The sequence below is a fragment of the Rhinatrema bivittatum genome, chromosome 7, assembly GCF_901001135.1.
Source record: "Rhinatrema bivittatum chromosome 7, aRhiBiv1.1, whole genome shotgun sequence".
NCBI lineage: Eukaryota > Metazoa > Chordata > Amphibia > Gymnophiona > Rhinatrematidae > Rhinatrema > Rhinatrema bivittatum.
In genome coordinates, this window is record NC_042621.1 from 94,494,030 (window position 1) to 94,509,875 (window position 15,846).

The 15,846-nt window shown below is 45.3% G+C and overlaps 1 protein-coding gene across 4 annotated transcripts in view; it reads left to right on the plus strand.

Annotated features, from left to right (window-relative positions):
* Positions 1-15,846, plus strand: part of CETP (cholesteryl ester transfer protein) — a 102,311-nt gene that overhangs the window by 26,908 nt on the left and 59,557 nt on the right. For all 4 annotated transcript variants that reach the window (XR_003857733.1, XR_003857734.1, XM_029608723.1 and 1 more), the window contains exons 4-6: positions 6,832-6,902; positions 13,367-13,454; positions 14,216-14,285. Coding sequence is in view for 2 of the 4 variants with exons in the window: in XM_029608723.1 (XP_029464583.1) it covers positions 6,832-6,902; positions 13,367-13,454; positions 14,216-14,285 (229 nt within the window). In the remaining 2 variants the exon portion in view is untranslated. The remainder of the gene's footprint in view (positions 1-6,831; positions 6,903-13,366; positions 13,455-14,215; positions 14,286-15,846) is intronic.

The window sequence follows — 15,846 nt, forward strand, 5'->3', positions numbered from 1 at the left end:
ACTACCACTCTCCATTAGTTGCATGGGTCGCTGGGCCAAAGGCTCACACTCAAATTACATGAGATCTCTGAGTTGGAGAAACGAGGAATCCTAGTGCCAGTCACCCAGGAAAGTGATGCATTTCTCACAAAAATAATCATTTTTCTTCCAGATTCAAATTCCCCCTTCAGTTCCTGGCACCAGGCTGAAAGAAAAATGAGTTAGCGAAGCGTTGCTGTCAAGGCAGCGGCTAATACCATTGGGAGCAGTATTCTTGTACTGTGGCCTCAGCAACCTTTACAATTCAGGGTTATTGAGCACGGAGATACTGCTGGGATCGGCTTGGAGGGGGTGGTGGACTCCTTACCTATGTACAGGTTTTCAATCACTGAGGGGGGGGGGGGCTGGCCCAACACTGTTTTATACAATTACAGGGAGTTTGAGTGTAGGGTGGGGGGCACGAGCCCGCTGGACTGATTTTGGCATCCAGTTGGGGAGGTGGAGTTGGGCCATTGCCATGGGACTAGACTTCTTTTTTTTTTTAAATGTGTTGCAGCTTAACTGGCTTTATTCATTTGAATATAGGAGGTTAAACCTAAAGTTATCTGGCTTCTTTTAGCCAGTTGGCTTTTAAACTAACCAGAGTTGTTCAAAAGATGTTCAGTCAGGTTTAAAGTCATCTAGCTGTTTGAGGATTTTCAGTGGGAGTTTATCCCTCTGTATATCCAGCATAATATATTTGGCTAACTTTAGCTGGATAAGTTAAGCCATTCTGTGCTCTGTGAGGTCCATATTCAAATACATTTAGAAGATGTTATCCAGCGAAATGAAAATGTGGCCACTTATCTGGCTTAGAACATAAGAACATAAGAACATGCCATACTGGGTCAGACCAAGGGTCCATCAAGCCCAGCATCCTGTTTTCAACAGTGGCCAATCCAGGCCACAAGAACCTGGCAAGTACCCAAAAACTAAGTCTATTCCATGTTACCATTGCTAATGGCAGTGGCTATTCTCTAAGTGAACTTAATAGCAGGTAATGGACTTCTCCTCCAAGAACTTATCCAATCCTTTTTTAAACACAGCTATACTAACTGCACTAACCACATCCTCTGGCAACAAATTCCAGAGTTTAATTGTGCCCCCTAGTCTTTCTACTATCTGAAAGAGTAAATAACCGATTCACATCTACCCGTTCTAGACCCCTCATGATTTTAAACACCTCTATCATATCCCCCCTCAGATGTCTCTTCTCCAAGCTGAAAAGTCCTAACCTCTTTAGTCTTTCCTCATTGGGGAGCTGTTCCATCCCCCATATCATTTTGGTAGCCCTTCTCTGTACCTTCTCCATCGCAATTATATCTTTTTTGAGATGCGGCGACCAGAATTGTACACAGTATTCAAGGTGCGGTCTCACCATGGAGCGACACAGAGGCATTATGACATTTTCCGTTTTATTCACCATTCCCTTTCTAATAATTCCCAACATTCTGTTTGCTTTTTTGACTGCCGCAGCACACTGAACCGACTATTTCAATGTGTTATCCACTATGACACCTAGATCTCTTTCTTGGGTTGTAGCACCTAATATGGAACCCAACATTGTGTAATTATAGCATGGGTTATTTTTCCCTATATGCATCACCTTGCACTTATCCACATTAAATTTCATCTGCCATTTGGATGCCCAATTTTCCAGTCTCACAAGGTCTTCCTGCAATTTATCACAATCTGCTTGTGATTTAACTACTCTGAACAATTTTGTGTCATCTGCAAATTTGATTATCTCACTCGTCGTATTTCTTTCCAGATCATTTATAAATATATTGAAAAGTAAGGGTCCCAATACAGATCCCTGAGGCACTCCACTGTCCACTCCCTTCCATTGAGAAAATTGTCCATTTAATCCTACTCTCTGTTTCCTATCTTTTAGCCAGTATGCAATCCACGAAATGACATCGCCACCTATCCCATGACTTTTTACTTTTCCTAGAAGCCTCTCAATAGGAACTTTGTCTAAAGCCTTCTGAAAATCCAAGTATACTATATCTACCGGTTCACCTTTATCCACATGTTTATTAACTCCTTCAAAAAAGTGAAGCAGATTTGTGAGGCAAGACTTGCCCTGGGTAAAGCCATGCTGACTTTGTTCCATTAAATCATGTCTTTCTATATGTTCTGTGATTTTGATGTTTAGAACACTTAAATATTTGTCCTGCTAGAATTTGGCCGGATAAGTGAAGGCCGGGCCAGAGGCATTTCAGGGAGGAGCTGAGTAAGCTGGGTAACTTATCCGGCTAACTCTGGTCATCCCACAGACCTGTCCTAAAAAGTTAGCGGAATAAACGTCCTGCTATAACTGTAAGGTAGCTGGGTGTATTCAGTGGTGTGGCTGCATTGCTGAATATAATATAGCACTAGTTAGTAGAGATGTGAATCGTTTTCCATATCGTCTTAACGATAGAAATCGTGTGGCAGGGCAAGAAAATCGTGTTAGGCACGATTTTTTAGTTAAAAAATCGTTAAAAATCGTTTTTTCCGATTAGTGTGCACTAACTGGGAGTTAGTGTGCACTAACTGAAAATGATACAATTTGACACTTTTCAGGTCAGTTAAGGTCAGTTTAGGAATGAATATGTATTCCTATTGGCTGCCCTCTTATTTATTCATGTTACCAAGCTTCCCACTGACAGTATATGGGGGATGGGAAATGGAAACAGTTGGTAGCTTGACAAAACAAGTAATGTGATCAGTTAATGTGACTAGAACTTGTGCCCTAACCCTGATACCAGGGGTATTGTGATCTTCCTGCACATAGTGCCCTATCCCTATTAATACCAGGAGTGTTGTGATCTTCCTGCACACAGTGCCCTAACCCTGGCACCAGGGGTGTTGTGATCTTCCTGCACACAGTGCCCTATCCCTATTAATACCAGGAGTGTTGTGATCTTCCTGCACACAGTGCCCTAACCCTGGCACCAGGGGTGTTGTGATCTTCCTGCACACAGTGCCCTATCCCTATTAATACCAGGAGTGTTGTGATCTTCCTGCACACAGTGCCCTAACCCTGGCACCAGGGGTGTTGTGATCTTCCTGCACACAGTGCCCTATCCCTATTAATACCAGGAGTGTTGTGATCTTCCTGCACACAGTGCCCTAACCCTGGCACCAGGGGTGTTGTGATCTTCCTGCACACAGTGCCCTATCCCTATTAATACCAGGAGTGTTGTGATCTTCCTGCACACGTTGCCCTAACCCTGGCACCAGGGGTGTTGTGATCTTCCTGCACACAGTGCCCTATCCCTATTAATACCAGGAGTGTTGTGATCTTCCTGCACACAGTGCCCTAACCCTGGCACCAGGGGTGTTGTGATCTTCCTGCACACAGTGCCCTATCCCTATTAATACCAGGAGTGTTGTGATCTTCCTGCACACAGTGCCCTAACCCTGGCACCAGGGGTGTTGTGATCTTCCTGCACACAGTGCCCTAACCCTGGCACCAGGGGTGTTGTGATCTTCCTGCACACAGTGCCCTATCCCTATTACCAGGGGTGTTGTGATCTTCCTGCACACAGTGCCCTATTCCTGGTACCGGGGGTGTTGGGATCTTCTTGCACACATCCCGGTATCAGGGATAGGGCACTGCATGCAGGAAGATCACAACACTCCTGGTATCAGGAATAGGGCACTGTGTGCAGGAAGATCACAACACCCCTGGTATTAGGGATAGGGCACTGCGTGCAGGAAGATCACAACACTCCTGGTATTAATAGGGATAGGGCACTGCATGCAGGAAGATCACAACACCCCTGGTTTCAGGGATAGGGCACTGTGTGCAGGAAGTTCACAATACCCCGGAGGAGTGAGGGTCAGGCAGCTCCCCCCTGTCTGTGAAGCCAGCCTCTCACTAGTAATGCAGGGAGGGAGCTGTCTCAGACTTCACCATCCTCCCCCCCCCCCCCCTCACCCACACACCATTCACTAGCTGGGACATGGGGGAAGTCAGGAGTGAGGGTCAGGCAGCTCCCCCCTGTCTGTGAAGCCAGCCTCTCACTAGTAATGCAGGGAGGGAGCTGTCTCAGACTTCACCATCCTCTCCCCCCCCCCCCCCCTCACCCACACACCATTCACTAGCTGGGACATGGGGAAAGTCAGGAGTGAGGGTCAGGCAGCTCCCCCCTGTCTGAAGCCAGCCTCTCACTAGTAATGCAGGGAGGGAGCTGTCTCAGACTTCACCATCCTCCCCCCCCCCTCACCCACACACCATTCACTAGCTGGGACATGGGGGAAGTCAGGAGTGAGGGTCAGGCAGCTCCCCCCTGTCTGTGAAGCCAGCCTCTCACTAGTAATGCAGGGAGGGAGCTGTCTCAGACTTCACCATCCTCTCCCCCCCCCCCCCCCTCACCCACACACCATTCACTAGCTGGGACATGGGGAAAGTCAGGAGTGAGGGTCAGGCAGCTCCCCCCTGTCTGTGAAGCCAGCCTCTCACTAGTAATGCAGGGAGGGAGCTGTCTCAGACTTCACCATCCTCCCCCCCCCCCCTCACCCACACACCATTCACTAGCCTGGACATGGGGGAAGTCAGGAGTGAGGGTCAGGCAGCGCCCCCCTGTCTGTGAAGCCAGCCTCTCACTAGTAATGCAGGGAGGGAGCTGTCTCAGACTTCACCATCCTCTCCCCCCCCTCACCCACACACCATTCACTAGCTGGGACATGGGGAAAGTCAGGAGTGAGGGTCAGGCAGCTCCCCCCTGTCTGTGAAGCCAGCCTCTCACTAGTAATGCAGGGAGGGAGCTGTCTCAGCCTTCACCATCCTCCCCCCCCCCCCCCCCCTCACCCACACACCATTCACTAGCTGGGACATGGGGAAAGTCAGGAGTGAGGGTCAGGCAGCTCCCCCCTGTCTGTGAAGCCAGCCTCTCACTAGTAATGCAGGGAGGGAGCTGTCTCAGACTTCACCATCCTCCACCCCCCCCCTCACCCACACACCATTTACTAGCTGGGACATGGGGGAAGTCAGGAGTGAGGGTCAGGCAGCTCCCCCCTGTCTGTGAAGCCAGCCTCTCACTAGTAATGCAGGGAGGGAGCTGTCTCAGACTGGTATCAGGGATAGGGCCCTGAGTGCAGGAAGATCACAACACCCCTGGTATCAGGAATAGGGCACAGGTTCTAGTCATATTGACTGATCACATTACTTTTTTTGTCAACTACCAACAGTTTTCATTTCCCATCCCCCCAACCATCACTTCAGTTGGAACCTTGGTAACATCAATTGATAAGAGGGCAGCCAGCCAATAGGAATACATATTCATTCCTAACTGACCTTTACTGACCTGGATAGTGTCAATAATTTGTATCATTTTCTGTTAGTGTGCACTAACTCGAGTTAGTGCGCACTAACTCGGAGTTAGTGCGCACTAACTCCCGTTAGTGCGCACTAACACGATTTAACGATTTTTAACGATAAATCGTTAGAATTTCTATTGTATCGTGTTCTATAACAATTTAAGACGATATTACAATTATCGGACGATAATTTTAATCGTTAAACGATTCACATCCCTACTAGTTAGTTGGATAAGTTTATCCAGCTAACTAGCAGAGCTGCATAATGGCTGAATATGAAGTCCTAATTGTGTTGTTAATTTTAAGAATAAAAGCTATGTACTTTTTGTTATGGCTGTATCTCCTGTTTTTTTTTTTTGTTTTTGTTTTTTTCAATCACAAAAAAATAAGAAGAGCAATGCTGGATCAAACCAATGGGCTATCAAGCTCAGCATGCAACAGCGACTAGTCTGGGTCACCCTGAAGTATCTGGCAGATCCCTGTTATTTATGTTTGTAACTTTTTAACTACTTTGAAAATGGCCTATGCTGTATATAATTTTTTAAAATAAATATTCACTCCCAGAAATTTATCTGGCTATTAATTGCTAATGGACCTATCCTCCAGAAACTTATCAAAACCCTTTTTAAACTTAATTGTAATACCTCCGTAAGCCCATTCTTTAGTTGTTGATAAATTACTAAATTAATTGATGAATTATTACAAGGATTTATTACTCACTTTCTTATCATAGTACTCAGAATGAGGTATAGGGTTATTGAGTGGTTTACATAAATATGATAGAGCAGACTCAATATCATAGCAGTGGCAAGGGAAGTGGATTGAAGTACTGCAGGTCATGTAATACAGTATAATACATGGCGCAGTGCAGATTATACAAAACTGGTTGTCAGTTGTGTAGCATATGGGTACATACTGTATGCAGTGCACTAGGGTCACTTTTGTTGACAGCGGGGGTCTGCATAGTAAACTTGGTTATAAAGCCAGATTTTAAATGTGCAGCAGAATGTCAGTATATTGACACATCTGGACTCTGTTGGAAGAGAATTGCAGAGCCTGAGGAAGAACACTTGTATATATATATTCAGGTGAGTCTGGAATCTTTAGGAGCAGGGAGTCATAGAAGAACCCCTGTCTCGGATCTCAGCTTGCAGGCAGGGGAACGGGCACTCCCAGAAGTAAGAGAGAGAGACACCCAAGTTTATCTGGCTCATAATTGTTAATAGACGTGTTCTCCAGAAACGTGTCCAATCCTTTTTTTAAATTCAGTTGTAGTGTTTGCTTGAGTCCATTATTTAGCTGTTGAGAATGTATTTATCTTCTAGATATGTCCATGTGATGCCTGTATGGGGCAGATTCCCTTAGATTCATAATAGTGGGAGTGATCTTCAAGCACTTTTAACTTAAGTGGTCATGCAAATTTTGTTTGCTTTAAGCTCTTAATTCTGACATACCTAGGCATTGCACTCCATGTGGTTTTGTGAGCATTTATTGTTGTTACAGTGTGAACATTGGCCACTCCATTGAGTTTGAAATTGAGTCAGCAATGGATCTACATATCAACACAGAACTGAGTAAGTATTTTTTCAGAAGGGACTGTACCTCAGGTTCTTTTTACTACTATTTAAAGTGTAAACAATAGCCAATTCTATCACCTACTACCATTGCAACAGTCATTGACATCATATTATTATTATGAATTGCCACCATGGCAGCATCTTGATGAATCATTTCATACTGCAGCAGTAATAGACTTGCAGAGAATAATTTTCCTCACTGTAGTCTACTGCTATAACTTTATCAGTTTTATTGGATCCCTAGTGATCTAGAAATTTACTGGGAGGGTAACTTTCAAACCTATTCACATTACTGCATGTGCGTGCATAAGTGGATTTGCAGAGATTTATCCTAGTATTTTATAAATGCAAGTGCATACATTTTAGATGCAAAAAAAATAGAACATGTCTGCATAAAACCAGGTATTTTGTAATGTATGCGGTTGTCTCTGCAACACAATGGATCCACCAGCATAAGGAGCCAAAGAGATGTTGCTGGGGTCCTGGCAGCCCTGACAGGGCGAGAAGCTGGAATGGTGCTACCTGCTCTACCCGGCGCACGCACATGGACGCCCAATTTCATAACATGTGTGCCCAGGTGCACGCATGTTATAAAATCAGGGGTCGGCGCACACAAGGGGGGTGCACACTAGTGTATCTTGCACACGTCAACACCCGCGGCCTTCACCCAATCCCTCCTAGGCTGCTCCAATTTAGGAGCTGCCTGGGAAGGAACTTCCCTTCCCCCTACCCTATCTTTCCTACCCCTTCCCCTAATCTTCCCACCCCCAGCCCTATTCTAACCCCCCCCCCCCCATTCCTTTAACTTACCGTTTGCGCCTGCCTTGGGGCAGGCACAGGTTGCATGTGCCGGCACACGATCCCTCTGCACAGCAGCAAATGGCCGCTGTGCCAGGGACCTCTAGCTCCGCCCCGCCCCTTCCCCACCCCTTTCCCGAAGCCTCGGGACTTAGTGCCCCAGGGCTTTACATGCATCGCCGGGCCTTTTTAAAATAGGCCTGGGGCGTGTAACCCCACCTATGCGGGTAAATCCTCTGGATTTACCCTCGTAGGGCTTTGAAAATCCGGGCCTAAGAGAATGACTGTTGCCGTTCAGGTACTATGAGGAGACTGAGTGTGAGAAGATCATGTGGAGAGGTAGGAAATAAATGATTAGATAGCAATGGATTTCATTTTTAATACTTCAACATTGGGAGGGAAGCACTAACTTGCCATATACCAATGGGAGGGGGAAAAACATCAGCATAAAGACTGTGGATTAATCTTAAACTTTAACCAAAACTTTGAGAATCACAAATTTATTTAACATCGATAAGTGAAACTGTAAAGATTCTCTTCATCATTTCACAATATATCAGTAAAAGTATTGTTGGAAACTACTAAAGCTTCCAGCGTTGTGCTTACTGCATAGAGACTGATTAACTCATTAGTGCTGTTATCATTGCTGTTACATGTCTTGGAACTAGGACTTAAGCATTTGCAATATAAGGGCCTTAAAGGTTGTCTTCCTTTGCCCCCTTCACTCCCCCACCCCACCACCACCACCACCAACACCAACACCACACACACTTACTCTCAGGAAATTCTGGAGAATTAAGTACTTTGGCCCTAAGGGAAGTTTACCAGCTGAAACCATATTTGAGACATGGCCTCTTTTACCACTGTCTGGGTACAACTAGCCCAGGGGTACAAAAGGAAGAGACATGGTGATACTGTGGCACTACAGGGAGAGAAAAGGGGATGAGGAGGGGAAACAGAGAGAGACGAGATGAAAGAGGAAATGGAAGGCCTGAGGGGGAGAGCAGATAGAAAGATGAAAGAGCAGGCAGTAGAGGACTGAGAGGGGATAATATGTGAGACATGGAGAATCTAGCAGAGGATAATGAGATGAGAAACAGGTAATGGAGATTTTAGGAAGTCATGCCCAGGCCTGGAGTCTAGGCCTCAGAGCTTCTCTCGATGAATCTTCTTTCTTCTTCTTTGTTCTTGAACTGATGCCGTTCACTGGGGTTACTTTGGAGTTAATTAACTCTGGCACATCTTCCCCAGTGGACGACACTATTTAGGCTACCGTACATTAAAATGGTGCCCTCCATTAAGGAGGATGCACCAGAGTTAATTAACTCCAGCACAACCCCAGCAAACAGCATCAGTTCAAGAACAAAGAAGACATGTTGAGAGAAGCTCCTGGGCCTGACTCTGGGCTGAGGCCCTGACAATGGAACCCGGTCTCCAGACTAGGCCGCAGCGTCAGGCCTGGGCCCAGACCCTGGCCTAGGCTAAAACCCAGCATCAGGACCTGGCCTCTGGGTCAGGCCCCATCATCGTGCCTGCGACTCAGCCCTGACCTAGGCAGAGGCCCAGATATTGGTAACTGGCATCCAGCCTAGGCCAAGGCCCATGTGTTGGGACCCAACCTCTGTTCCAAGCCTCGGCCTTGCATAGAACCTAGGCCTTGCCAGCAGTTCCCCACCAGACTGGGTAAGTGGGGGTCAGGGTGGGAGATACTGGTCCCAGTAGTTTTCCGTGTGGGAGGGATAAGTGGTGGGATCAGGAGTCCTTGGGAGACCTTGTTTCCTTTTTTTTTTTTTTTTTTTTTTTAATGTTTGATTCTTTTTTTTTTAAACGAAAGAAATGGATCGTATATTAAATGAATTGAAATTCGTGGGGAAAAAACTCCCAAAAACGTATCAAAAAAATAAACACATTTTTACCCCTGCACATCTCTGTTGGTTAACATGTGTTGGCACCAATTAGTTTTTCTTGCCTAAAGCCATCTCTAATATTTTATTTATTTATTTTATTTATTTAGCGCTTTTCTATACCGGCATTCAAGATAAACATCTCATCATGCCGGTTTACATTTAACAGGGGGGGGGGGGGGGGTGTGAAAAAATAAATTAATTAATTAACAAACTGTAGCAAGTGAAAAGAAAAAACTCTGAAGTTACAATAAAACAGGGGAGATTCGAAACTGGGAGGAGGAAAGTCTAAAGGAATTTAACATAGAGAGCAATTATTTACAATGTTCTAGGAATGTCTGATTGTGGTTAATGATGTACTTATTGCACAAAATTTACACAGAGGTTGATATTCATAATATCTAAGTGCCTAACATACAGGAGTTAAGGCTATCTAAATCTGCATATATAAAAATTTCCCTTGGTGAGTACCTAAATTTTGTTTCCTATTTTCACTAGGCACCTAAATTTAGTCCATTAACAAGTGAGCATGGCCAGGACAGAAAACTTATGCACTCCGTACTGATTTCCAGTACTAGTGAGTAAATTTTCAAAGTGGTTATGCATGGAAAAATAACATATACAAATGCAAGTTACATGTAATCGCATACATGCTATTTTATGAACCTTGAAACTATGTGCATACTTTTGGTTTCACATGCACATTTATTGGCACAAAAAAAGGGCAATCTAGGAAGCATTATGGGGAGGGAGCAAGTTGAATGTGCACAAAAATGCTATTTTATAAAAAATGTAAATGTATAAATTATCAAACTTATTTGAAAATTTTACACCTGCTAAATCACTAGCCCAAGTGAAATTGGACTTGTCTCTAATTTCTGGGTGGGAGGTCTGGGTGTACTTGTGGGGGTTAAGGGTATCATGCTAAAGGGTCTAGGTCAGGGGTGGGCAAACTATGGCCTACTGGCCAAACCCAGCCAGACGACGGGCATTTTATGGCCCTTCTTCTATGCAATTTGCCCCATTATAACCGTCCTGCTGGCACCTTGCAATGAAGTCATCAACCATGGCCTAACATCGTGGGCCTTGTTGATGACATTGACCTGGGCGATGGTGATTGGCAATGACAGAGGCATAGTAGCTAAGCAGCATAAGGAGAACATTGTAACCAGTGGGCAGGATGGGGATAAGCATCGCGGCCCCGCCAGAATTGGCAGTTTGGTTGGCGGGACATTAGTTCAGAGGAGCAGCATAGCATGGCTCTTAATCATCATGGTCATATTTTGGTCCTGCTGTGGGGGCTGAAGATAGACTGCTGCTGGAGGGGGAGAAATGTGAGTGAGAGAAGCAGTGTGTGTTTGAGTATGGGTGAGAGAGAGCATATGTGTGTGTGTATGGGTGGGTGAGCGAGCATTGTGTGTGTGTGTATGGGTAAATGAGAGAAAGCATGTGTGTGTGTGTGTGTGTGTGTGAGTGAGAGCATGTGTATGGGTGTGTGAGAGAGAGCATATGTGTGTGTGTATGGGTGAATGAGAGAGAGCATGTGTGTGTGTGTGAGTGAGAGCACGTGTATGGGTGGGTGAGAGAGAGCATATGTGTGTGTATATGGGTGGATGAGAGAGAGCATGTGTGTGTGTGTGTGTGTGTGTGAGAGAGCACGTGTATGGGTGGGTGAGAGAGAGCATATGTGTGTGTATATGGGTGGATGAGAGAGAGCATGTGTGTGTGTGTGTGAGTGAGAGCACGTGTATGGGTGGATGAGAGAGAGCATGTGTGCGTGTGTATGGATGAATGAGAGAGAGCGTGTGTGTGTATGGATGAATGAGAGAGAGCATGTGTGTGTGTGTGTGAGTGAGAGCATGTGTGTGTGTGTGTGAGTGAGAGCACGTGTATGGGTGGGTGAGAGAGAGCATATGTGTGTGTGTGTATGGGTGAATGAGAGAGAGCATGTGTGCGTGTGTATGAATGAATGAGAGAGAGCATGTGTGTGTGTGTATGGATGAATGAGAGAGAGCATATGTGTGTGTGTGTGAGTGAGAACACGTGTATGGGTGGGTGAGAGAGAGCGTGTGTGTGTGTGTGAGTGAGAGCACGTGTATGGGTGGGTGCGAGAGAGCATATATGTGTGTGTATGGGTGGATGAGAGAGAGAATGTGTGTGTGTGTGAGTGAGAGCACGTGTATGGGTGGGTGAGAGAGAGCATTGTGTGTGTATGGGTGGGTGAGAGAGAGCATTGTGTGTTTGGGGGTGGGTGGGTGAGAGAGAACATGTGGTTTTGGTTGAGGGAGCGCATGTGTGTATATGTGTGTGAGTGAGAGAAAGAGAACATGTGTGTGTACAACAGCCCACCTTCATCTCTGCCTGCTAATCCATGACAATCTCAGGGCATCTGGAAATGAAAAGTTTCCAGGTATGGGGAGAGGGGTATTTTAAAAAATCTTTACTAGTGTTACTTGATGTGTCTGTGCTGAAATATTTTATGAGGGTCTGGACCATTTTTATAAGAGTTTTGAACTATTTAGATGTTCTATTTGTTAACTGGTTTGAATTATTCTTCTTATTGGTATGGTTGCTGCTTTGGTCCTCTCACTGTGCTGTGTATTTAGCTCTGTAACTGCTCTGCCCCTCCAACCACAGAGTTCTAAGGGAGACCTCTCCCTTCCCCCCACCCCCGGCTCCCGATTCAAATAAGCACCAGTAATGTGGCCCTGTTTAAAAAAAAAAAAGTTTGCCCATCCCTGGCCTAGGTGAACTGGAGATAGACTGGGTGAGCTAGTGGGGAGGTATCAGTGAATTGGGGATTTCAAATACCTGCACAAATGTTTTCAAAACAGTACATGCCTAGACTATAAAATATACCTGCCTCTGCGTATAAATCAGAATTTTTACATTATATTATTTGTCACCAAGAAAATATATGCAAGCTATCTGGATGATTTATCATTTTGCTATAATAGCGAAATGATCGCTGCGGGAAAAAAAAAAGGGGCGGGGGAGTGATAGCGAGCAGGCGGCCGCATTGTGACGGTGCGTTTTCGCCTGCCGCGGTTGCTGCCGCGCCGCACACTATCGCCCCCGTAGCGCCAATGAAATAGCTGTTCCTTAACCCCGCCTAAATCCCTCCCAAACTCCTCCCCTTTCCCTAATTTGAATTTTCAACTCGCGATGCGGTAGTTATTGCAGTTTGAAAGATAACTCCCCAAGTTTGTTATACAAAAAGAACGTAAGCGTTTTTATTGCATTGCAAATATTCGCACATACTGAAGATGCATACGCACTTTCAGAGCAGAGCTGTGTTGTATTTTATAAACACTACAGCATCCCAATGAGCGCTTTATAAAATACTAGGATAACTCTCTGTGCATCTACTTCCACTTGCAAATTCCAGTACTGTGAATAGCTTTGAAAGTTAGGCTCCCTATATCTAACCTAGGTCTAGGCCTTAGTTTTGGGCTCCTCAGTTTGACAAATTTGCAGCCTAATACTTGCCATCCACTAAGCACCTGAGGCACCTAGGCCCAGGCACTCAGCTTCCTTTAAAAATCACCCTCACAATAACCTTTGTTATACATTTCTGTATCAAAGGAAATTAAACTTCATAAAATGTTCACACATCTCCTTTTATTTACCAAATATGAAGAATGTCTTTCAGGTGTAGGTTTAGCTAACTCTCAGGTTTGGGTGAATTGCTACTATGTGCTTGGATTAATATTATTTAACGCTGCCATTATTCTTCTGTTTGTTTGTGCACTGGAACAGCTTGCAGAAATGATCGAGTAGCTGTGGATACCTCGGACTGTTACCTAACGTTCCATAAGTTGCTACTGCACCTGCATGGAGACAAGCAGTAAGTTCATTCCAAGGAATATTCAAACTTACAAATACCCGATGACACAGAATGTAAGCAGCCAATATATTTAAAGGAGACCTGTAATGGTTTTTCTTTTCTTAGAAAAGATTTCTGTTGCTACAAAATAACAATGTAACTTCCTTGCTAAAAAAAATGTAAAGGTCAATATTCAAAGCGTGTTCAGTGCTATTTAGCAGGATAAGCAGGACTTATGCGGCTAAGTAGCGGCCGTTGAATAAGCACCCATGTTCAGCAGCCCCTGCTTAAGCCGTACAAGTCCCTTATGCAGCTAAAATGAATGCAGAAAAAAGTGGGCATGCATTGGGTGGATAGGAGGTGGAGTGAGTTAGACATATAGTTCATACGCCCAACTACTGATATTCAGAGTTAGCCCTATAAGTGTACATCTAAGTTGGAGTCCATAGAGCAGGTCTAAGCTTAGCCAGGTAGACTTAGCAAAGTGTGCACATATATGCGTATAATTAGTGGTTTCGCCGTAGCGCTGAATATACATTGTAACTTAGTCAGATATGTTAAATCCAGGCTAAGTTACTTAAATGGCCAGCTTTGATTGTTGACCTCGTAGTTCTTGAAAATAAGGAATAATCTGTCACATATTGACATTGCTTTACTATATAAAAATAAATGTATACAGGCGTACCACCCTGTATGGTCATTAACTCTAATAATTTTTTTCCATTATGATGAGAAGGATCACCTTGGACAGGGTTTTAGTCTGTTCATTTTCTTTTCCTAAGGCCAGGCTGGATACAACAGCTGTTTACAAGGTTCATCTCATTCACTCTGAAGCTTGTTCTTAAAAGCCAGGTAAGAATATTAAATACAGACCCAGATCATAACTACAGAGGCCCAAGGGCATTTTCAGGCTGAAGAACTATACCTGGGAACTCTGGGTTTAGCATAAATTACATACATGTGTAGCAAGTGTTCTCCAAGGATAGCAGAATATAAGTCCTTCCAGATGGGTGATGTCATCAGAGTCCTGGTCGGAAGCTTTCAGAAGCTCTTCTGAGCATGTGTGGAGGTGCTCTGCATCACAGCTGTTGCACGGGAGCCCTCTCAGTTATTTAATTTAGGAGAGGTGGGTGGATTCAGTGAAGACATATTTCCTACTGAGGACAAGCAAGATGTGGGAGTCCTCACAGGTGGGGAATCTCTAGCCATAAACTGCCTTAAATGAAACAGAGGAATACAAAATGGAGTGTGAATAAGCACAAAAAATCTTTTTTTCATGGCAGCTAAATATTTTGAATTATTGTTTTCTCTATTTTTTATTTTTTAAAAAAGAACTTGGAAATAAAAGTAATAGAATCTAGATGGGGATGGAACTGGATTGTTAACCTCAAAAAAATCTTTCAAGACAGATTGACGAAACTACTGTCATGTCAGGAGTCCCTGTCCTAACTAATGAAATGTGAATTGGTATTGCGATTCTGCCCGCGGGCCTAGCCGCGAGCAGCCTTTTACCTCCACCAGCCAGCTCCCTGACGCCATCTCTGCGGTCAGGAGACCACCCACTTGCTGCTCCCGCCGCCGTGCTCCCATGCGGCCCAGAGGCCACCGTCGTTCGATTCGTGGCCAGGAGGCTGCCACTGACGTTCCTCTTTGCGGCCTCCTCCGTCCTCTTCTTGCGACCAGGAAGCCGCCTGGAACTCCTCTTCATGGCCAGGAGGCCGTCGCCAAACCACGCCGTTCTCCTGTGTCTGGGAGCCGCTCCCAGCTCTTCTTGCAGCTTCTTTCTTCAGCGGCAGGAGCAGCCTCCGCTTCGGGCCTGGTTGCAGCCTGCTCCGGCTCCTGCTTCCCTCAGCGGCAGGGATGCCGCTATCCAGGGTCCTGCCCCCTTCATGCTTCCTTAGGCGCGGGGCTGCGCCTCCTCGCAGGACATAAAGGGCCAGCAGTGGGTTGTCCTTCCAGGCTCTTCCTGCTGATGTTCCATGGCGTTTCCTCTTCAGCCCTATAAAGAGGGCCTTCCTTCATTCCAGTGTTGCCGTCACAAGGAGTCAGTTCAGGAGTTGGACTGCTCCTGGATCCCCTGTTCCAGTTCTCCAGTCCAGGAGTCTCCGATGATGTCCTCCTCCTCTTTTTCAAGACATTCCGTTCCTCGTTGTCCTTGTTCTTGGTTCCTGATCCTTGTCTTGATCTTTGGTCCATGTCCTGGTCTCTCGACGGATCATATCTACTCATTTTCTAGTTGTCCTGATGTCCACGTCTCCGAATATCCTGATGTCCATATCTCTGGTTGTCCTCATATCCCTTCGTCTTCAGATGTCCCATCGCTACTCTTCAGATATCCCGCCGTCCATGTTTCCCAGATGACCTGATGTTCCGATCTCCAGTTTTCATTGATGTCCTGATTTATTTGTATTTA